The sequence below is a fragment of the Bos grunniens genome, chromosome 11, assembly GCF_055505025.1.
Source record: "Bos grunniens cultivar Pamir isolate PY7600 chromosome 11, Bosgru_T2T1.0, whole genome shotgun sequence".
In the NCBI taxonomy this organism is placed as follows: Eukaryota; Metazoa; Chordata; class Mammalia; order Artiodactyla; family Bovidae; genus Bos; species Bos grunniens.
Window position 1 is genome coordinate 77801672 of NC_141175.1, and position 23573 is coordinate 77825244.

The 23573-nt window shown below is 49.7% G+C and overlaps 2 protein-coding genes across 3 annotated transcripts in view; both read left to right on the plus strand.

Annotated features, from left to right (window-relative positions):
• The window catches only part of KCNK12 (potassium two pore domain channel subfamily K member 12), a 90374-nt gene that overhangs the window by 35760 nt on the left and 31041 nt on the right, over positions 1-23573 (plus strand). The window contains exon 1 of one of the 2 annotated variants that reach the window (XM_086327085.1): positions 3131-3699. The exons of the other annotated variant lie outside the window; for it this stretch is intronic. Within the exon in view, the coding sequence (XP_086183211.1) occupies positions 3309-3699 (391 nt within the window). The 5' untranslated portion in view covers positions 3131-3308. Of the gene's footprint in view, positions 1-3130; positions 3700-23573 lie in introns of those variants that run through there. 2 annotated transcript variants of the gene reach the window in all.
• Positions 137-2984, plus strand: LOC147363351 (uncharacterized). Its single transcript, XM_086328383.1, has 3 exons — positions 137-147; positions 1483-1633; positions 2283-2984. Exons 1-3 carry the CDS (start codon positions 137-139, stop codon positions 2982-2984), a joined length of 864 nt encoding a protein of 287 aa, XP_086184509.1.

Consider the following 23573-nt stretch of genomic DNA (forward strand, 5'->3'; position numbering starts at 1 on the left):
TCACATCATCAAGGTCTTTGAAGAGCAGCCACCAAGGGTTTAAAGACTAAATTTTTATGGTTTTGAAGGAGCCATTGGAGACTGTAGTCTAGGGACATGAGTGACATGATCAGATCAAATGGACATGATCAGGGTAATGACGGCCAGGTACAGGCAGGATAGACAGAAGCATGGACATGTTTATGATAGCAAGCCCCCATTTTTTGGAGGCTGTTGCAGCAATTTAAGGTTGAGGTTAAAGCTTTGCGGATAGCCAGTTGGAACCTGGTGACTTACATTGATTCAGTGGGCAAAGGCATCATTCATCATGGCGCTGGTTCCCCAAAGGACCCAAGTCTATGTTCAGGGAAGTGATCATTTCCCTATTATATAAATCGATTAGGTCATTTGGAGCTGAGATTGATGCCAGGGGTTTCCTACTAATCAAGCTAGAATAACAAGCTGGAGGACAAGGCAGGCCCTGTGCCAAATGGGTAAGGAGAAAGTCCAGAGGCACAGAACACTGCAGCAAAGCACTCTGTTCCTGCCCTGGGAGTCTGGGCAGAGAAAACCACCGAGAGATCCAGCAATGCCCTTCAGCTTCATCTGGAGACTCTACGGCCAGCTCCTGGAATGACACTTATAAGCCTTCTGTCAAAGCTGACCAGTCAAGTGGAATCCAGCCCTGGAAGCCCATGGCTGGGCTGTCCTCCCTACCTGCAGGAGCTTGTAGAGACAGGGTTATTACAGGGATGGAGGAACAGGCTAGGGTGATGACACCAGTAGTGAGCCCAGGGGAGGCAAAGGCTTGGAGAGAATTGTGTATTTTGTCAATAATAACAATAGTCTGCAATGGCAATGATTTGTGTTTACATAAGGCTCCCACTGTGCTTCATAAAAGGAGAGGGTTCTGTATTCTCAGTGGATGAGATGCTCTCCCCTCACTCAAAGGTTCCCTTGACCCTTTCTGAGAAGACCACCGTAAAACTAACCACATGCCATCCAGGACCAGTAAGGCTGCTTCTGACTCTGTTAGTGGTAGAGCCTCTCCCATTTGTCCCTTCCCTAACACAAAGGAGAGTACAGTTGGCTCCATCTATAAACTGGAGTAGAATTTCTAAGAAGAGCCAAGTCTCTGATGTGTCCTGGTTTGGGAAAAGCAGTATCTCAAGTCCAATGCCTTTCAGCTTCTGGACAGCTCTCTTGTACTCCAGGCCTCCACTCTTTCTGTCAGGGCATGGGTCAGAAGCGTTTCCAGGCTTTGAAATGGTGGAGGCTTGCTCAAAAACCACTGAGTTCCTTGACAATTAGGGGACTGACGATGTCACTACTTTGGGTGGAACTTAGCTTGAATATTTTCTATTGTAGAGATCAGACAGCCTGAGATTTGGGGTGAGGGGCTGGTTTTGGATTTCTTCACAGTTCACCCATCTAGGGTATCTAAGCACAGTCCCCTTGATTATCTTCATTTTCTGTCATCTGCATCATCTCATCATTATTCAGGGTCCCCCTCTCCTGTGGAAGGGGGACGGACAGAGAAGGGGCTGGCTGCCAGAAGAGGACAGTTTTCTGTCTGTTCCAAGGGCATTCCTCGACACAGAACTTAAGAGATCCAGGCAAAGCCGGCCTGCGTCTGGGCGAAGAAGCTCCAGCGGTAAGGCTGAGCCCCGCACGGTGTTCCCCTGTTGCGGCGGGGCGGAGAAGGGCGAAGATATCCGGCCCCCGACACACACCCTCCCCCTCAGGGCTCAAGAACACAGCCTTCCCACTGCTGGCCTGGGGGAGCTGGTTAGTGAGCTCTCCTTACATCTTCTCTACCCACCCTGCCGCCTCCGGGATCTTAACCAGGGTCCCCCACCACCCTGGGTGGAAGGATCAGAGGGTAGGGGTGACGAATGGAGATCCTGCTGCCGGGTGGGCCTGAACGCTCCCTCCTCCCGAGGCACCTTGGTCCCCTACTCGCGCTTGACTCCTCCCCCGTCTCTATTCCGCAGCGTCCCCGCCCTGTCAGCACTCTGCTTCAGCGACCGCACCTGCTTTAGGGGTCGAGGGGACACACGGGAGGCAGAAAGGGAAAGAAGGTTTGGGGAGCGTAGCGCATCAGGGTGACCGGCTGGGCCCGTGCCGCGGGTCCCCGCAGCCGGAGCGCCGCCCGCCCCGCGGCTGCGGCACCGATGCGCTGTCCGCGGTGCTGACGCCGGCCGCCCGCTCGGTCGGCAGGGGGAGGAGACGCCCTCGTTCTCCCGCCGCCCGGAGCCCAATGACCCCACCCCCGCTCCTAAGAAGGATCCTCTCCCCCGAAGGAACTCTCCGAGACCGGGCGCTGTGGATGGATCCAGGAAGAAGAAGCGAGCGAAAGGGAACTTAAACTTCGGACAGGAGCCCAAGAACCCGGTGTTGGGGAACTAGCGTCTTTCGGCCTCCAGCACCTGAGACCGCAGGGCAACGTCAAGTTGAGCAAAGTTTGGCTGCCGCTTGGACATAGGGACGGATTCCGGGGCCGAAGCGCAGGGAAGGACTGGACGGTGTTCTCCGGCGGGGTGGTAGCTGCACCGCAGCCCGGACACCTGCTTCGGTGCCCCGCATTGGTGTCACCAGAACGACCGGGAAGGCGTCGCAGGAGCCCAGCTCCCCACCCCTTCTCTCCCGTCCTTACTCCCCACCCCACCCCACCCCACCCCCCCCCCCCGCCCAACACCCCGCCCCGGGCGCCGGTGACTCCGCCTCTCCGTGGCGGGCGGCTCTCCGGCTGGAGCTGGAAAGGGAGCGCTTCCCCGGACTCTGCTCGGTTCCAAGGCTCCGAAGCCGACGCCGCCAGCTCAAGCCCGGGGGCGGGAGCTGGGCTGCCCACGGAGCCTGCGTCTGGGAGCCGCTTGGCCGGGAACGCCTCATGGGACGCCCCCGGGATCTCTCTCCGTGCCCTGCTGCCCTGTCCCAGTCCTAGGCGCCCGGGCTCTACAGCCCGCCCCGCCCGCAGCCCGCGGCCTGTCTGGAGGGGAGTATGAGGCCCGGGGCCCCGCGGACTCCGGCCACAAGGCGGCAGGGGCCTATATTGAGACCCCCGCGCCCGAGGGCGGTGGGTAAGGAGCCGCGGGAGCCGGCCAGGCGTCGGGGCGCGGAGAGGAGCGCCCCAGCTCTGGCGCCCGAAGGGCCGCGGGACCGGTGTGCGGCCTGAGCGCCGAGGAGGAGGCGAAGGCGCCCTGCCGTCCGGGCTGCTCCGCGGCGGCCCCAGTCCCCTGGTCACCATCCTCACGTTTCTGCTCCCGCGGGGGGGATGTCGCGGCCCGGGCCCCGAGCGCCGCCCCGGCCCCGGGGCTGAGCTCCGGACCATGTCCTCCCGCAGCCCCCGGCCCCCGCCCCGCCGCTGCCGCCGCCGCCTGCCGCGCCCCTCCTGCTGTTGCTGCTGCTGCCGCCGCTCACACCTCAACGAGGACACTGGCCGCTTCGTGCTGCTGGCGGCGCTCATCGGCCTCTACCTGGTGGCGGGCGCCACCGTCTTCTCGGCACTCGAGAGTCCGGGCGAGGCGGAGGCACGGGCGCGCTGGGGCGCCACGCTGCGCAACTTCAGCGCGGCGCACGGCGTGGCCGAGCCGGAGCTGCGCGCCTTCCTCCGGCACTACGAGGCCGCGCTGGCAGCCGGCGTCCGAGCCGATGCGCTGCGCCCGCGCTGGGACTTCCCCGGCGCCTTCTACTTCGTGGGCACAGTGGTGTCGACCATAGGTGAGCTACGCGCCCGGCGCGCGACTTTCCTCTCCGCGTCTTTCACCTGCCGCCCTTTCCACTGCTCCGGGGCTCGAGCCGCGTCCTTCGGCTCCCTCTTCCCTTCTAATGCCCGAGCGCCTACTTTCATCGCGCCCTCTCCTCTCCGCCAGTCCCTCTCTTACTGCCTCGTCTTCTTTACTGGCTTTCGGCGCGGGAGGTGGCCTGAAAGGCCCATCACTGGCGCTTACCCAGCGGTGACTGACTGCCCGGCAGAGAGGCCAAATGGGGAGAACCCTCACCTGGGCACGGGGCAGACCGGGGCCCGCCTGCGCTCCAGCACTTGCCAACTCCGTGACCTAACCTCCTGTGCCTCAGTGTTCGCTTCTGAAAAGGACAGGGGAGAGTATGTATAGGGGGCCTGGGGCTTCCTTCTTATTTCTCACTGCTCCCGGTCCTCGGTTTCCTCGTCCAGGTAATCTGGAAAGCCCTTTCTCTCTCCACTCGGCGTTTTTCTCTCTTTTGCCTCTCTTCTTTCTTTTCCCACGCGTTTTCCCTGAGTCCTCTAGACCCTTTACCTTGGAAAAGGTGACCATTTTCCAGACTAATCCCCAGGTCTCCTTCCCCCTTTTTCCTACAGTCTGTACCATCCCTTCCCAAAGCAAAAAGCCCATTAGACTCGGAGAACAGGACTTCAGCTGCTCTGATTCTGGTTTTCTGCCCTTAGTACCCACCCCGCAATTTCCCTCCAATTTCTTGACCTCTTTTCTTTGTAACCTTGTTATCTTTTCCAATAAATATTGGCACCAAGGGGTAGCTTGAATGCAGGGATTAGTTTCTCTATACTTTCCATCATCCCTTCCTCTTATTTTCGGTAAAAACAGCTCATGGTTTTGTAACAGTACAAGAAATGCTGTGTAAATGTTCCTTGAAGCCCCTCCCCCCACTTCTTTCACCCTCCTCTGAGCTGCTTCTATACAGACTCGGGAGCCACCACTGCTCCCCACTCCACCCTGTCTCTGTCTCTCTTCTTCTCTTACCCACTTTCTCCATCCCCCCCCCCCATTTCTCTGGGTGTCATGTGAAACAGATCTCCTCCCATTACTGTATAGAGTGCAGAATAAATACAACATTGTCACTTTGGCATGACTCTGTGTCTCATCCACTCCTCCTTCGAGTCCCAGGGTGAAAAAAAGCATTTGGCTGCTCTTGCTTCCAGTCACCTCAAAGCACTCTCTGCTGGTGGTAGGTTTGACAGAGGGGACTGGACTCACAGGACTGAAAGGTGAAGGATTTCATAGGCAGCCTTCTCTGGGTGAATTCTGGCCTGGAAAGTGGACTAACTGCCCAATGTAAGCCATTGCAGATGGCTGCTGGAAGGCAGAAAGACTGCATCCATGTGGAGAACATGAGCAGCTAGAGATGGCTCTCTGAGCGTATATGTATAGTCTACGAAAGGACTTCTTTTCAATGAATTTTCATGTGTCATGTTTGATCTGATGACTTAAAATAGAAAAGGCAAATATGGCCCAAGTCCAAAGCACAAACAAACTGGATTAAAATACCCTGTAAAAGCTATATCATGTTGTTATGGTGATGAAGATATAAAATGACCCCCTTAAAAAAAATCCCCTTTTAAGAACTGCATCAAGTTGCTATAGCAACTAGTTTTTTTTTAAGTGCTTTAAAAGTGCTAAAGATGCTTAGTCCTGATGACATCATGTGTTCATAGCTCATTATTGATTTATGCTCCTCTTTTAAACACACCCATTTGCTTTCACCTAGAGGCACACCTGTGCACATATTGGACAGTCACAGCAGTTCTGTCCCGGTGGTGTGCTCTGACTTTGGCTTCCTAATGGGACCCACTGGTTAAGGGAAAAGGTGACAGCAGTGTCCCCTTCCCCTACAGGCCACGAGTCCGTCTAGATGGGGCCTCATTCCAGGGACCTGTGGTCTCTGTGCCTTTCTGATGAGCTCCCTTCTTTATTCTTCATTCACTGCCTTTATTCACTGCCCAGTCATGGCTTCTACAGCTTCTTTTCAGCCCTATGCATGAAATCAAGTCAACATGTTGGCAAATGGTTCTAAGCCCGAGCCTTTAATCTACTGGCAGGATTGGCTGTTTTTTAGTCAAGCAGAAAGAAACTATGTTCTCTTTCTTGATTTGTGTTTGGGAATGTAGGCAAGCCTTGTAGGAGGACTATGCTGAAGCTTGTGGCTATGTTACAAATGACCCAGCACATTGTTTCCAAATTCTGCTGCAGGGAGACATTCATCTTGGATAAGAGCTGGACTTAGGGACCAGATTCAGCTGGTGGACAGCTCAGCATTCAACTAGCCCCTTTGCAGAGGTGCCAAGAGGGCCACGTAGGTAGCAGGGTCTCTGCCAGTAACCCACCTGCTGTCATGGTCTCAGGAAGTTAGATAAGTTCTGCTGAATCCTGAAGTAGCATGATTTTTATTTCAGTCTTCTTTTGCAAAAATGTACTTGGATGAAATTTAAGTAAAGACCTACATACGTCAGTTTCACTTCTGTTTATATAGTTCCTTTCCCTTAAATGCCCTGAGTCTTCAGAGACAATGATTATCACTACTGGTGCTTTTATGGATTCAGCAGCTCAGGGAGCCAAAGCTGAGTCCAAAATGGGCTGTCAGGATTCGATATCTACCATCTCACCCAGTGAAGAGGAAAATTAGCATGCACTCAGTTTTATTTGCTTCCCTGGTGACTCAGAGGTTAAAGTGTCTGCCTGGAATGCAGGAGACCCGGTTCGATCCCTGGATCGGGAAGATCCCCTGGAGAAGGAAATGGCAACCCACTCCAGTACTCTTGCCTGGAGAATCCCATGGAGGGAGGTGACTGGTAGGCTACAGTCCATGGGGTCGCAAAGAGTCAGACACAACTGAGCGACTTCACTTTCACTTTCATGATCCATGCAGCAATGTGGACATTTTCTTGTATTGTGTAGACCCATCTAACAGATTTGTCTAGACCTTAGTGTAGAACACTGTGCCGTCATTTATCCCATAAATGATGTATTGTGATATAATGTGTATATCAGGCCCTGAGTGCTATATTTTGAAAGGTTAAAGCTTATTCTACAAGGCAAGGGTTGAAGCATATTCCAACAAGGGCAGCTGAATTGCAGTGTTCATGGGCGCCACATCTTGGCTAGCCTCACTAATGATGATTGGAACAAGGACGAGTCCTTTGGTCCAGTCCCATGTGGCTCAGAGTGTTAAGGGATGTGTCTCAGGTCACAGTTAATTATGTGTTCAGCTGGGTCCAGAATCCAAGTTATGCTGTGTTTATTCTACCAGTTTCATTCATATAATTGGTGGGCACATTCTTGTTTGAGGCTGAAGTATTTAATAACGTGTGTGTGTGTCTGACACTGCAGCAGGGCTGAGCAGATGGACTGGTCTGTTGGTCAGGCCAACAATGAAGTCCAGAGGGAACTTGAAGGATCAGACACATCTTAGAGGTCAGACAGGCTAGAAAGAAGCATCTGGCAAGTCTTAGACAGCTGGAAAGACAAGAGCCAGTACCAAGAAGGTCAGAGACAGAAATGCTAGCAAGCAGGAGACATTTGGGTAAATTCTGGTCCAAGAACAGTAGCCACCAGCTCTCTGCCTTCTTTTGCACCAGTTCGTGTGTGTGTGTGTGTGTGTGTGTGTGTGTGTGCATAGAGGAAGGAAAGAAGTGTCAGGAATGGGCCTTCAGCTAGAGGGAGAGATAGAAGAAAAATTCAGGTGTGGCTGTATATACTCAGGTTAGATGAAACGTCCTGATGAGGTGGAATACTTGTCCTGACATTTGGCTTGAACAAGGCCCATATCTGGAGCTAGGTAATTTGCAATTGTGAAACACATGTGTGTCCACGCAACATAGACCCAGTGGGAAGATTTGCCAGTGATTGTTCAGTGGTCGTTGAGGCTGAATAGAAATTCAGTCTGAATAGCTCAAGTAAAATGAAAATCCACTTTGTGGTCTAAATTATTCATACTGATTGCTTACACTGAACTGAAATCCTGGGCAATTATTTCTCCCATTTGTGCTCTGTGACATATTCCCAAGGAGATGAAATCAAGTTTGTTTTAATGTAAATGCATTCAGTTATTCATTCCTCCATTTAACAAAATCCTAAGCAAGCAGAACTCACAACCATGCATGTATCGCCTTTGGCATGTTGTTATCTGCATCTCCCATGATAACTTGAAGTCCTGAAGATAAAGACAGTAACTGGTGTTCTTTTAGTACTACACAGTATTCTTGGAGGCAGTCCCTAGGTGAATGATATTCAAACATACAAAGAGTATTAACCCGTCATTTCACATCCTAAAGGATGTTTTATTGGTTTACTTTGAAAAGATTAAAAGGAAACTCTCCACTGGGGTTTTAATTATGCAACTGCTGTCAGATTTACACATAGGGAAGAACATATTTAAAAGTCTCTCTCAAATGGCAGCTTGATATAAACAGAAATATTTTTGCTTCCTTTTATTAGGTTTTCTGGCAGCGTATTTTAGCTATAAAGCTAAAACCATGCCGCTCTAGCCGGGATGGTGTAGGTATGAGAGATGTCAGTTTTGGCACTGAATAATTTAGGTTGCTACTTTCAGAATTAGGCATACTTAATTATTCAACTGCAAGATTAGTAACAAGTTCTAACTTTTTTCCTCCTTTTTAACATGGAGTTTTTAAAATGTTTTTGTTTCAAAGGAAACTAAGACATTATAAGACCGAAATGTCACTACCCCATTTACGTTTGGTTTTCTTCTGACATGTATGTAATCCAGCTGGAGCTGGCTCTGATGCCGGGAGTGAAATACATTACCCAGAAGGAGAGGAGCACCTTTCTTTGCTTATTTTTCTCATCAGTTTGGTTTTTTTTTAATTGGAAGATGACACTGTGACAACTTTGAAGGACATTTGGGAGGAGGAATCCATCATTAGATTTGAAACTCTAGATGGACAGCGAGGAAAATGCATTCTAATTCATTGCTCCTTCTTCAGCAACCAGCACTGGACCCAGCACATTGTAAATAATCAATAATTATGATAACTCATAATACTCTGCTCTCATATAACTGTTTTCATTTTTGCAAGGTCCCTTGCACTCCTTTCTTTTGTAGGAAAATGAGAGGAGACTAATTGACAAGTGCTGAGCTGAGCTGCTCTTGGTCTAACACTTTATAGTATCATCAGTGTTGTCTCCATCTTTCCACATGTCCTGCACATCCTAGTTTTATGTATTCATTTTTTAGCTGCGGTGTGTCTTCGTTGCTGCACGTGGACTTTCTCTGGTTGCAGCAAGCGGGGGCTTCTCCTCGTTGTGCTTTGCTGGTTTCTCCTTGTGGTGGCTTCTCTCTTACTGTGGAGCACGGGCTCTAGGTGCGTGGGCTCGGCGGTTGCAGTTTGTGGGCTCTAGAGCGCAGGCTCAGTAGCTGTGGCGCAGGGGCTTAGTTGCTCTGCAATATGTGGGATCTTCCCAGACCAGAGATCGAACCGGTATCCCTTGCATTGTAAGATGGATTCTTAACCACTGGACCACCAGGGAAGCAGCACATACTAATTTTAATGAGTGCCTAATATTCTATCTAAATGATGTGCTATAAGTTACTACCCCTATTGTTGGGTATCTGGGTGTGGTTCTCAGTTTGGGGGGCTATTTTGAGTAATACCACAGTGATTATCTTTATGCAGATGGCCTTCTCTTCATGCAATATCTCCTCGGGTTGAATTCCCAGCAGTGAAATTGATAGTCAGGAGACACTGCCATCTTCATGGCTCTTGGGGCCAGTCCCTTTGGAGTGAAGGACTGTCTGATCTCTCCTGAGCTGAGCCTACAACCTCTACAGAGCCTAGAAGAGACTAGACAGTTACCCAGCAAATTGCTCCATGGAAACAGCCACAGGTCCACTTGGTTTTCTCCAGGATTGCGCTCAGTCCCTGGGACTGAGCTGTGAGCCCTGAACAAGGCAGTGGCTTCAGCATCTTCAGCCTCCCCTGCTTTACTGAGGGCCACTTTCTTTGGGAAATTTGGGTGAGTGGAGAAGGGCAGGAAGGAAAACAGGAACAGCTTCCCAGCCATCAAAGACAGAGAGGGAATACCTGGAGCCTCTTCCTTCCTATCCCCTGCGTTCCCAGGGATGTCTGCCACCACTTCTGGGCCATGCCAGCTGACGGAGAGGGTGCGTCCCTTTGGTCCTGACTGTGGCCAAGGACCCCAGCCTGGACTGGCCCAGAACTGTGCCACATGAAGCAGATACCTATCTCTAGAATATTCCAGCTGGATAACACTGTAAGAATCCTCTAGAACTTTCCCCAAGCATTTATACCTTTTTGTCAACAAAAAACAGCAAGCCACCTATTACAGAAAGCAGACAGTAGCCGAAGTCTTACAGTGTCTGGACACAATGGCATTATTTTCCCAGTAACAGATACTGCCGACCAAGAAGGTGGGGCACACGGAGCAGTGCTTCTCAATCAAGACAGTATCCGAATTACTAGCTCTGATCATAGTACGGGTGTCGGTTTCAGGAGGTCTGGGAGGACCCTGAGACTCTGCATTCCTCACTAGCTCCCAGAGATGCCCATATTCTTGGTTCCCAGACTGCACTGGACGCAGCATGGGTATAAAGAAGCAGCAGTGAGTCAGGGACTGCAGCCTAGACCCACACTGCTGCTCACTGGCTGCACAGCTGAGAGCAGGACCGGTCACCATGCAGGCCACAGGGTCTTCATTCCTAAAAGTAGGGAGTGCTGGGGTCACCTGGGTCTCTTCCGCTCTGATGTTCTCATATCTGGGAAGGCTGCTCGCTCACATCCTCTGATGCACTCAGTGCAGGCTAAGCACACCAACTCTGCAGACTGGGTCCCGGGCCCAATTCTGCCACTTCTGAGCCATGCGCTCCTAGTGAGAGGGCATGCCTCTTCTCACCTCAGTTTCCTCCTCTGAAAAGTGAGGATAGCAATGCCCCCTGCCCGTGGGCGCCCACAAGGGAAGAAGGAGCTAATCTGTGTGTGCAGTGCCTGGCGAGCCCTCAGAAAGCATCAGCCCCTCAGAACAGGGTGAGCCTCATGGGCGAGCCCTGCACTGCCACCTGTGCAAAGGGAAGCTGAGTTCAGCCCTGACCCACTGTTCTGCGTCCAGCCCTCTGGGTCTCGCCGCCCCTGCCCTGTGGCATCTACCACCCTTTCATGGGCCACTATCTCTGGGGCTCATTGCTGTCTGATGCTGTTACATAACTGACCTGGGAGGGTGCTCTTTAAAATGCATTTTCTTTGGGTCTTCAACTAGAATTTTTAATGCCTCGTGTGTGTGCTGTTTGATCTTTTTAAAGAAGACTGGTGAATAACTGAACGAGTGACCGAATGGTGGTTTAGACTGGTGTCCCTGCTGTGTCTCTGGTCTTCATCGCTCAAGCAGAGCCCTGGGAAGCCACCCTCTATCCCCCACCGCCCACCCTCTGTGTTTGGTGGGCTGGGGCCTCTTGGCAGAGCCTGGGCTTAGGGGGAGGTCGTGGAGCTGAGACCAGCAGAGAGACCAGACATGGCTCAGGCCAGGCCTCACCATGCTTCTCTGAGGCGGGTCTGGTGTTGGCACTGTACGGAGAGGCAGTTGTAGGATGGCACTATGGCGTCACCCCATTGTTGAGGGAGCCAGGTGCTGCTACTCCCTTCACTCTGGGGCTCCTCAGCTCCCCCAGTGGGTGGAGACAGCATCCCCAGGTCTAGGGCAGGAGAGGCGAGGCTGCAGAGCCTGCCAGCATGTTCCCTCTCCAGACTCCACCCTGCCAGGAGTCAGGGCCTTTGTTCTGGGGAGCCAGAGGGTACCGGAAGCATCTCTGATCCCTTTGATTATCACCCCCGCCCCCGCCACACACACATGTTATGTTTCCCCTGTACAGTGTTTTTACCTGTGTTTACTCAGGAATCTTTTCCCAAACCCCAGAACCTTAAAGAGAATGTATTCCCATTTCACAGATGATGAGACAGCTCAGAGAGGTTAAGCGACTTGCCTGGGGTTACACAGCAAAGGAATCAGGGGCAGGATAGAGGATTCAGGAGCCCTGACTGCACAACAACCTCTCTGTTGCCCTGAGCCACGCACAGCCAGAGGGAGACGAGTCCCAGCCCAGTCTAGGGTCTGCTGAGTAGTGGGGGTAGAGGAGGTGAATGTGCGGCTGTGTCAGCAAGGGCTCAGGCACAGTTTAGGGATTTGGATTTGGTTCTGCTGTGCTCCTTGTAGCCCCAGTGGCTATACTGAGCCGAGGGCTGCCTGCTTTCCATCCCACACCACCACGCATCCTTTCTGAGGGAGGCTGCAGACAGGCAAGAGTGTGGATGAGCAGGGTACTCTGTGCAGAGCTCACTACAACTCTAGGAGCTGTGTTGATGGGAACGTTCAGGGCCCATTGCACCCAGCTCCTGCCCAGAGAAAGGACCTCATGACCTGAGGGCCCTCAGCCTTGTACTTGGGATAGCAGCAGTGGCCAAGGAGAGGTGGGAACAGAAAAGCAAATAACCCGAAGGTCCGCACTTGAGCACACCAGCCAGGAAACTCTGGGGACATGGCCAGCTCAGGACTATCCAAGGTCATGTCTTAGAGGCAGACCTGCTCAGACATTGAGGGAATGCATGAAACCTAGGACCCACCAGTGCACCCCCAACTCTAGCCACTCTCAACTTCTGGCCAGCCCCCCTCCACCTCACCCTCCCACACAGCCCACCCCTGAATTCCAGGTGCGTTTAGGCTCCAGGCCATTGTTCATACTGTTTTCTCCACCTGGATGGTCTTCCCTTTCTTTCCATTTTCCACCAAATGAACTTGGTTTTCAAGCTGCAGCTCAGATGAGACCACAAGAGTGAGACCTTCTTGGAGCCCCTCTTACTGCCCCAAGACACGTGGTCATTATCTGTTTCCATGCCAGTTTCCCTGGCAATAATGCCAGCCTCTGTGCAGTGGGCTAAGGTATAGCAAAGTCTGGCACAGGACCCAGAACCCAGTAGGTGTCCTTTCTCCTTCCTCCAGGTCAGGAGCCCTGTCTTAGTCGTGCTTATCACCGCTAGTTAATGACAGTGATAGCCATATGGAAGCAGCCATGCATTGAATGACTACTATGAAGTGGGCACCGTGTCTGGAGATGGAGATAATTGAAAAGCAAAGAGGTAGTTTCTGCAAATCATGGAGCAGAATGCTTGGCACAAAGTCGGCGATTAATCAACGTATGTTGAATGGATGGAATGAATAAATGAGTGTGAGTAACTGAAAACCTTGGACTGCTGGAAATAATAAAAAGAGAGTGGAAAAAGCTGGGTGCGGGCTGGGCTCCAGGAACCTCCCAGCGCCTGCCTTTCTCCCCCGCCCTGCGGAGCCAGAGGGGCTGGCTGTGCCCTGGCCCTTCTGCTGGGCCACTGGTTTAACAATCTCTCAGTGGCTGGCAGGTGTGCAGCAGACAGCCAGCTCACTCTGGCTGGGGATCCCCTGGCGAACAGTGCTGTCTCCGTGGCTCTCTGAGTCAGCCGGGTCCTTGTCCTACCCTGCCTGGGGCCCGGCAGAATTACTGGAGTGAAACCAAACCAGATGATTCTGAGCCTCAGGCCCAGTGCCCCAGGAGTGGTGGGAAAAGTTCAGTTCTGAACAATGAAGCCAGGCTTCTGGTCCCAGCTCTCCCTCCAACCCAGATGGCCCATCTGGCCCTGGCCATCACTGCAGCTTCTAGCCACAAGGAAGCCCTGCTGAATTCTGTCTCTCAGCTCAATAGCTCTACCTTCTCCATCACTAGCCCATGGCACACCCCTTAGAAACCAGATGTTGGCTCATAAATTGAACAGAAGTTTTATAAGTAACTAAATGCAGTTCCACAAATCCAGAAAACCACCTCATCCACACAGCCGAGCACCATCACAATGCCTCTAAAAATACTTGGGAAAGCTTTTATTGGAATGGGGGTGTCCCAGCTTTCTGGAAAGTTACAGTTGAGATAAACATAAGCCTCAAATCGCACTCCGCGTGACTTCTCCCTAATCCTTTCCAAATGGCCACGATCTCATCCCCTTGCTGCCAAGTGTTCTGAATTCTGAACGCCTTGTGGTGAGCTGCTCACACCAGGACCTGCCAGAAAAGCTGCAGGGATAGCCCGGGCCAGGGAGGGAAAAGAAAACACAAAACTGCCCATGTTGAGTGCAACTGCAGGGCCTGACCCTCCCCATACCCAGAGCCTCTTTCTCCTGTTCTCTGCTCCATCTCCCCATGCCTGGCACCGGGCTTGGCACATGGGAGGGAGGGGCTCCATGAATACTTGTGGAATGAACATAAATTTGAATAATTGGTCATTTCCAAGATTTTCAACTCTACTTAGACACCAGTTTAACAAAAAAGTAAAATACGAAAATCTCCACTTAATCAGATGATGATTCACTTTGTAAAAGAAAGCTTCAGTTTGCAGAGGGATTCACTCTGGTGCATCTGTAAGTAGCCAGGGACACCAGTGTATTTCAAGTGAGATGCAGCATGCAGCCAGTATGTCAGGAAGCCAGCAGCCACATCAAGTCCCCTTACTGCCATTGCTACACAGACCCCAGATCTCTGAGGCAGCCCAGTCCCTAAAGTAAAGGGGTTCTGGTCCAATTCATAAACATTACACTTGACCAGTGGGCAGTTCAGAGGCATAGATTTCAAGAGCTCTTGTGAGTGGTGTGCCCTGTTCCAACTGGAGTTGCTCAGGTCCGCTGGAGTGGTCCAACCAACAGAGCATATGCCCAACATGTGGAAAGTGCATTATAAAGCTCATTGCTGTGCATTATTCAGCCAAGCAGGCTGGTCCTGTAGGCGCCTCCATGTTAAGAATGAATACATTTATAGTGTAGTGATTACAGGCAAGTGCTGAGGACCCTGGCCTGCCTTAGGGTTCCAGCTCTGTCATTCACTAGGGGGGTTGCCAGGGAACATCTTCTGGCCACTCACTTAAGAAGTCCGGCTCACTGCCTTCATCTCCACCCCTGTCCAATCTCCCAGGCATGACCCATCCAAGACCCCAGCCTCACATTCCTTGACCATATCATCTATAGCAGTGTTTTCCTCTATCCCCCTCCAGCAAGTCCTCTGTTCCGTCCATGACCAGTGAACTGCACTGCCTTCAGAGCTATGACTAGTGAGCTGCACTGCCTTCAAAGCCCATCTTCTGGTCACCACCTCCCACTTTTCCAGCTCACATCCTCTGTTGCCCCAATATAGTATTCCTTGGATCCCAAACCTGTAGTCTCTACTCTGATGTTTCCATTATTTTCTTTGGGCCCTCATTTCTTTCCTAACCCAGCTTAGATTCACTGTCTGCGAGGACCCTTAACCTCCTTGCCCCTCTCTCTCCCTGCATTGTGTCCCTATACCTACCCTGCTGCTGCTGCTAAGTCACTTCAGCCATGTCTGACTCTGTGTGACCCCATAGACGGCAGCCCACCAGGCTCCTCCACCCCTGGGATTCTCCAGGCAAGAACATTGGAGTGGGTTGCCATTTCCTTCGCCAATGCATGAAAGTGAAAAGTGAAAGTGAAGTCGCTAGTCGTGTCTGACTCTTCGAGACCCCATGGACTGCAGCCTTCCAGGCTCCTCTGTCCATGAGATTTTCCAGGCAAGAGTACTGGAGGGGGTTGCCATTGCCTTCTCCAATACCTACCCTGATACCATCAAAATACCAGCTTTCCACCCATTCCTTACCTGTGCCCAAGCTGCTCCATGTGACTAGAAAAAAATCATGCAAAGATGCTGACCAGTCCAACTTTAAATTAATGACCCTGGGGACCAGCCAGACACTCCATCCTGGCAGACCCTCCTCCTGTCTTCCTACTGTGTCAGTTCACCGCTTATTCATCTTCTTCCCAGGGAGGCTGACTTCCTAGCCTCCCACACCCCTCACTCTCTGCTCACACTTCATTGAGAAAATAAAAGTAATCAGACAGAGACTCTTTCATCTTTACAACTCCAAATCCGTTCATCATGTGGAGCTGCCTCTCCCTTAAAACAGCAGATGGACTGCCCACTTTCAAATGCCTGCCTCACTGGGTCTCATCCTGTCCAGCTTTCTCAAAGACTTTGTTTTTGCCATTACACACACCATGGTCTGTCCTCCAGTATGCAAACATGCTGTATTTTCTTCCTTCTTAATAGACCCCTCCCTTGACCCTTTTCATCATCCTCCAGCTGCCTCCCCATTTCGCTGCTTCTTTTTACAGGAAAACATCTCAAAAGAGTAGTCAACATCTCTCTTCCTCCACTGGATCCACCTCAAACCAGAGTCCAGCCCCATATTTCCACCGAGTCTGCTCTTGTAAGATCCCCCATGGCCTCCTTACTATAATTCCAGTGATGACTTCCCTATCTTCATCTTACTCAGCATCTCAGCAACATTTGACACCACTGGCCATTCCTCCTTGAAATCCTCTTTTCTCTTGGCTTTTGAGGCACCATGCACTCCTTGACCCGCACTGGCTGCCATCCAGTCTCCTTTGCTGAAACCTCTCCTCTCTGCTCTCTTACTGTTAGAGGGTCCCTTTCTCCCTGGATTCTCTTTCCAGACCTTGTCACTCGACCTGTAGGACAGGAAAACTTTTTTATTCTGTCCCCTTAGGTTCTAAACCTGGAGCACTGCAAATTAAATTGATAAAAGAGATGAACATAAGAAAAGGCTTATTATGTATGCATATGGAGGCCTTTATAGAAAAGAATTGAAGACCCAAAGAAAGAGCAATTAAGCCTGGGGCTTATATGCCATTTTAACAAAGCTGTAAATTGTGGAGAAGTTATAAGGAAGAGACAAGGGTTTGGGCTTCTAGGAGCAATAGGCTGTGAGAAGGTAAACATATGGGGAAAACTTATGGACAGAGGAGCCTGGCAGGCTACAGTTCATGGGGTCATAAAGAATAGGACATGATTGAGTGACTAACACTTTCAAAAAACCTTTTCAATGGAAGGTAAGGGTTATTTTAGTAAGCTTTGTTGTGCAGACTCCATCTCTTGCAGTCTTGGGGTGAGAAGTGTCTCTGGTGATTAAGAGTTGTTCTTCTTTCCTGCTATAGTTGAGAGGAGGGGGACACCTTCACAAAGGAAAACTTATACCTTACCTTTGGGCTTATAGGGGAAGGGTAGAGAGCTTTTCCTGCATCTGTTGTTTCTCTATTGCCTCTAGCTCAGAGTAATCCTTATGCCAACATTGAATATTTTGGGGTAACATTCTTTGAGCCCCTTCAACACTGTTGGCTTTAAACCCCATCTATCTTCTGATGACTTCTAGATGAATAACCCCAATCTTCCACATTATGCTTCAAAAGACTGGAGGTCCAACAGCCTAACTGGCATCTCTGCGTGGAGGTCTAGTATGTATCAAAACTTAAGAAGACCAAAGTAGAACCCTTGATTTCTGCTCTATTCCAGCCTTCTTCATCTCAACCATTGGCACCATCGTGAGGAGCTGTCCTGATTCCTTTCTCTCTAATCTTCCATATTCATCATCAAATCGGGTCAGCTCAATCTGCAAAATATGCTCCAATTTTGTTGCAGGAGGGGGGACCCCTTCCAGAGCCCAAGAGTGGACTCTTGTCTAACACTTGGAAATGAATTGTCCAAGGAGACACATGTGCTGATGAAGAAAGAGACTTTATTGGAAAGGGGCACCTAGTTAGAGAGCAGCAGGGTAAGGAGCCCAGGAGAACTGCTCTGCCACGTGGCTCAGAGCCTCAGGTTTTATGGTGATGGGGTTAGCTTCCGGATTGTCTCAGGCCACTCATCTTGCCTGTGCCCATATTTGGTCTGACTCAGGGTCCTTCCTGGTGGCACATGCATCCCTCAGCCAGGATGGATTCCAGTGTGAAGGAATCTGGGAATCTGGCTATCTCCTCCTTCTTTTGGTCCCTCCCAAATTCTGGTTAGTTTTTTGGACAGCAACACCATGTTCCTTATTGGGACTTCCTGTTGTGAGACTACTCAGAAAGTGGTTGTCACTGTGCCTGGTTGATGGTTTTGGTCAACATTTCCCCACCTCCATCCCCTGTCTCCATGCCTATCACTACTGGGATACGTTGATCACAATCATCGTATGTTGCTGGGACAACCACATCAGTCTCCCAACGAATCCTCCAGCTTCCTCTCTGCTTTTTGACCTCTTTTCCACACAGCAGCCAAAAAGATCTTTTTTTCTTTTTTTGCCTCATTGCAGTGCGCAGGCTTCTCCAATTGTGGTGTGCTAAGATCCGCAGCATGTTGGAGATCTTAGTTCCCCGATCAGGGATTGAATCCATGTCCCTTGTGTTGGAAGGCGGATTCTTCACCCCTGGACCACCAGGGAAGTCCACAAAGAGATCTTTAAAAGTATGAATCAGTCAAGTCCTTCCCTTATTTGAAACCTGCCAATGACTTCCTGTTGCAGGAAATCTGTCTCTTCATCGTGACCCACACGGCCCTGAGTGACCTGGCCCTGCCTCCTCTGGGCCTCACTGGTACTGCTGTCCCCTTTGCTCAGCTCACTGTGGCCAAATTAGACTTGTTAGATTTCATTGCATTTGCATTTGCTGTTTCTGCTGCTTGGAGCCCTGTTCCCTAGATGTCCCCTCGGCATAGCTGACTTCTCAACGACATTCATGCCTCGACATCTAAAATGAAAACGTCACCCCTGAGGAGCCTTCTCTAACCACCTGACCACGATAGTGCCGCCCACTCTCCCCCAGCTGCTGTTCATCACACTGCTGTCTTATTAGGGTATATACCACTTTCCTAAGTCATCCACTTCCTGTATTTACTTGTTTATTGCATGGCCTCTAGCCACTCCCTGCTCTATGAGAACAGAGGTCTTGTCTCATCTACTGTTATATTCTCAGTGCACAGCACAGCACCTGGTGTTTGTTAAACGAACAAACTTCTAAAGCTTCTGTTTTAGCACCTACAAAAGGGGAATAAAACAGTGTCTATCTCACACGGTTGTTGGGAGAATTATATGAGACCATGAATATAGGTGCTTCATCTGGCCATGGCATTTAATAAACACTTTAATATGAGTTAGTGTTTTTATTAGTAATTTGGCTGATATCACACAGCGAGTGGCAAAGCTGAAGCCCAGATCCTTTGCTCATTCCTGTGTGTCTGATGCCACCTCTCGTGGTAGGCCTGGGGGAGCAGTGTGCGGGAGGTCAGGACCGGCCTGCCTTAGGCATTTTGAGGATGAGCAACTGGTAAAACTGCTTAGTAGGTTTAGGTCTTATCAGAGGTCATATTGAAAGCTGGGCAGAAATGCCTTAGATTTGGCGTGAGGAGCATTAAGGGGCCGATACACGTTCTTGAGCAGGAGTATAATGCGATGATGAGTGTTTGAGAAGAACATTCTGACTGATTAGTCACTATATAGTTATGCTATTAAATCAGGCAATCCAGTTAGTCTAAATTGTCGGTCTGTAAACGGCCTGGAAACAACCAGATAATTGTGAAGTCCCTTGTTTTGGCTGTTCACTTTAACATTTAAATCAGCCCACTACCAGCTGTCCCATTCAGTTTATGGGGAGCTTATGTGTCTCTAAGGTGGCAAATCCTCGCGTTTGTAATATTCATCTCTGAACTGCTATGTGATTCCAAACTCATTCAAAGGGATTGCCAGTGTGTATTATTTCTTCATTAGCTCTAAGTGGCTCATGATATATGATAGCTCTGGTGTATGCACTGTGGACAAAGAGCAGAATTTGGCACATCCAACTTAGCAGCTGTGTACAAATCTTTCTCACAATGACATCTCTCTTATGTGGTCGTGGGAAGGACCCACGTAATTGGCCACATAACAGGTCAGTAAGTGTTGTTCATTTGTTAATGTGGCAGCCCCGGATGCTAAATACTTGTGTGCAGAGTGATTTGAGTGGAGGTGGATAGCGATAAGGGCCAGGCCAATTATCTGTGGCCTTTGGAAAGGAGAAGAGGAAGCATGAGAAATATGAGAGATGTTCTCAGGAGCCAAATGGCAGGGTCTAGTAACTGACATTCAACATGACTCAATATGATCCCTGCTACTCTTGGTTCTCATCCTCTCTTCCTCCTCGATTTCTTGACATCAAAGTTACACGTGAAGATCTAAGGAAAAGGGCTAACTGTGGGCCTGGGGATCTCTGTGATGCATCCGGAGATTTGTATTCATGTCTAATAATGGGAGGAAGGGAGTTGAGGATGCTGCAGCTGTACAGAAGGTAGAGAGTGAAGTCAGGCTGAGTCTGGATGAAAAAGCCCCTCCTCCAAAGCAGAATTCAACAGGGTAGCCCTCCCCACCCCCAACCACTGCTCAGAGATTGCTGGGGGCAGCTTCTGTGTCCAGCAGGTGAGAAAGGCACTGAGGGAGGCTGGCCTGAATGCAAAGGACGTTAGTGTGTAGCAGTGACCTTAATTCATGACATCTTTGTCAGCATCACCTTCATTTTCTTCTAAATCCCTGGTTTATATCTTTTTAAATGTTTTTTCAATAAACTGTGGAAAATTCTGAAAGAGATGGGAATACCAGACCACCTGACCTGCCTCTTGAGAAATCTGTATGCAGGTCAGGAAGCAACAGTTAGAACTGGACATGGAACAACAGACTGGTTCCAAATAGGAAAAGGAGTACGTCAAGGCTGTTTATTGTCACCCTGCTTATTTAACTTATATGCAGAGTACATCCTGAGAAATGCTGGGCTGGAAAAAGCACAAGCTGGAATCAAGATTGCCAGGAGAAATATCAATAACCTCAGATATGCAGATGACACCCCCCTTATGGCAGAAAGTGAAGAGGAACTCAAAAGCCTCTTGATGAAAGTGAAAGAGGAGAGTGAAAAAGTTGGCTTAAAGCTCAATATTCAGAAAACGAAGATCATGGCATCTGGTCCCATCACTTCATGGGAAATAGATGGGGAAACAGTGGAAACAGTGTCAGACTTTATTTTTGGGGCTCCAAAATCACTGCAGATGGTGACTGCAGCCATGAAATTAAAAGACACTTACTCCTTGGAAGGAAAGTTATGACCAACCTAGATAGTATATTCAAGAGCAGAGACATTACTTTGCCAACAAAGGTCTGTCTAGTCAAGGCTTTGGTTTTTCCAGTGGTCATGTATGGATGTGAGAATTGGACTGTGAAGAAAGCTGAGCACCAAAGAATTGATGCTTTTGAACTGTGGTGTTGGAGAAGACTCTTTGAGAGTCCCTTGGACTGCAAGGAGATCCAACCAGTCCATTCTAAAGGAGATCAGTCCTGGGTGTTGTTTGGAAGGACTGATGCTAAAGCTAAAACTCCAATACTTTGGCCATCTGATGCGAAGAGTTGACTCATTGGAAAAGACTCTGATGCTGGGAGGGATTGGGGGCAGGAGGAGAAGGGGACGACAGAGGATGAGATGGCTGGATGGCATCACTGACTCGATGGACTTGAGTCTGAGTGAACTCTGGGAGTTGGTGATGGACAGGGAGGCCTGGTGTGCTGCAATTCATGGGATTGCAAAGAGTCAGACACGACTGAGCGACTGAACTGAACTGAACTAAAAGGAAATCAGTCCTGAATATTCATTGGAAGGACTGATGCTGAAGCTGAAACTCCAATACTTTGGCCACCTGATGTGAAGAACTGACTCATTGGAAAAGACCCTGATGCTGGGAAAGATTGAAGGCAGGAGGAGAAGGGGACGACAGATGATGAGATGGTTGGATGGCATCACCAACTCGATGGACATGGGTTTGGGTGAACTCTGGGAATTGGTGATGAACAGGGAGGCCTGGCATGCTGTGGTTCATGGGGTCACAGGGAGTCGGACACGACTGAGTGACTGAACTGAACTGAACTGAAATGTTTTTCCATAAAATTTCTTCTTCTTTTATAGCTGTTTATGGCTGAAGGGCACTCTAAGTTCAGCTAGGAGCTGAGTACTCTGATCAATTCTGTCCTAGCTCCTGACCCTCCCCTCTCCCCAGGGCTGAGGAAGAGGAAAGAGCTGATGCAGACTCTGCAGAGAAAGGCCCAGTTCTCAGTATAATGTGATTGAGTGAGCCAACATCTGCAAGGCCCTGGCTGTTCTCCCTTGTAATTTTCCCAGGGTTTTCAACCTCCGAGTGCTGCCACTTCAGTGACACACATGTCCTTTAGAGCTCCTCCCAGCCCCTCTGAGCTAGGCACAGGGAAGCCTGTGGTTAGAGTTGAACTTTCAACCAATGACCTGTCTTACCCAGAACTGGGACAAAAATGTTTTTATGTATCAAGAATCCAGAACAAACTTGAGGTAGAGATGCATGCATGTGTGTTACTGATTTCACATTCTATGTACATCAGTGAGTAAGCAGACAAAGTCCCTGCTGCATGGAGCTAACATTCTAGTTGGAGGAGGCAGTCGGTCAACAAATAAGTAAAAGGCAGACAGTGATAAATGCTATTAAAAGAATAAGGTAACAGAATGAAGAGTGCTGGAAATAGGGGTGCTTTTTTGGACAGGGTAATCTAAAAGGGTCTCTGATGACATGACCCTTGAGGAAAGACATGGGGTGAAGCAAGGGAGCAAGCCGTGTGGCTGCTTGGAGGAAGATTATTCCAGCAAGTGTCAAGGTCCTTAAGCAGGAGTTCGCATGGTTTGTTGGAGAAGCAGCAAAGAGGCCAGTGTACCTGGAGGAGTGTGTGAAGAAGGGTCAGGTGGGAGAATGTTAGAATGTGAACTCAGAGCAATATGTATGTGTGTTAGTCACTCAGTTGTATCTGACGCTTTGCGACCCCATGGACTATAGTCCACTAAGCTCCTCTGTCCATGGGATGCTCCAGCCAAGAATACTGAAGTAGGTTACCATGCCTTTCTCCAGGGGATCTTCCTGACCCAGGGATTGAACCTGGGTCTCCTGCACTGCAGGCAGACTCTTTACCATCTGAGCCAATAGCCAAGGACTAAATCATGCAGGGTCTATGGTCCATGGCAGGGCCTTGAGATTTTACTCTAAGTAAAATGAGAGCCTTAGGAGGGTTGTGAGAAAGAGGAATGCAGTGAGTTTATAGGCATAGGGGACCAAATGTTGAAGCATGGAAACTAGTTAGGAGGCTTTTGAAATATTCCAGGTGAGAGATGATGGTGACTTGGACAAGAGTGTGATGGGCAGTGTCAGAGAAGAGTGATTAGATCTTTCAGAAAAGAGATATTCACTAAGTATAGAAATCTATACTTATTTTCTTGGGCTCCAAAATCACTGTGGACAGTAACTGCAGTCATGAAATTATAAGATGCTTGCTCCTTGGAAGAAAAGCTGTGACAAACCTAGAGAGTGTATTAAAAAGCAGAGACATTACTTTGCTGACAAAGGTCCGTAGAGTCAAAGCTGTGGTTTTTTCAGTAGTCATGTATGGATGTGAGAGTTGGACTATAAAGAAAGCTGAGCACTGAAGAATTGATGCTTTTGAACCGTGGTGTTGGAGAAAACTCTTGAGAGTCCCTTGGACTGCAAGGAGATCCAACCAGTCCATCCTAAAGGAAATCAGTCCTGAATAGTCATTGGAAGGACTGATGCTGAAGCTGAAACTCCAATACTTTGGCCACCTGATGCGAAGAACTGACTCATTGGAAAAGATCCTGATGCTGGGAAAGATTGAAGGCGGGAGGAGAAGAGGATGACAGAGGGTGAGATAGTTGGATGGCATCACTGACTCTATGGACATGAGTTTGAGCAAACTCCAAGAGATGGTGGTGGACAGGGAAGCCTGGTGTGCTGCAGTCCATGGGGTTGCAGAGTCAGACACGACTGAGTGACTGAACAACAGCAACAACATAGAAATCTAGGTTAAAGGGCTGTTTCGTTTTTTGTTTTTTTAATTTCATCATTCAGAAGGTTGTTTCTTGCATAGTTTCTGACAAGAAGTCTGTG

Excerpts from the sequence above, each read along its gene's own strand:
- LOC147363351 (XM_086328383.1), top strand. Across the intron at positions 1,634-2,282 it reads TGGGCGAAGAAGCTCCAGCG|GAACTCTCCGAGACCGGGCG; the intron begins GTAAGGCTGAGC and ends TCTCCCCCGAAG.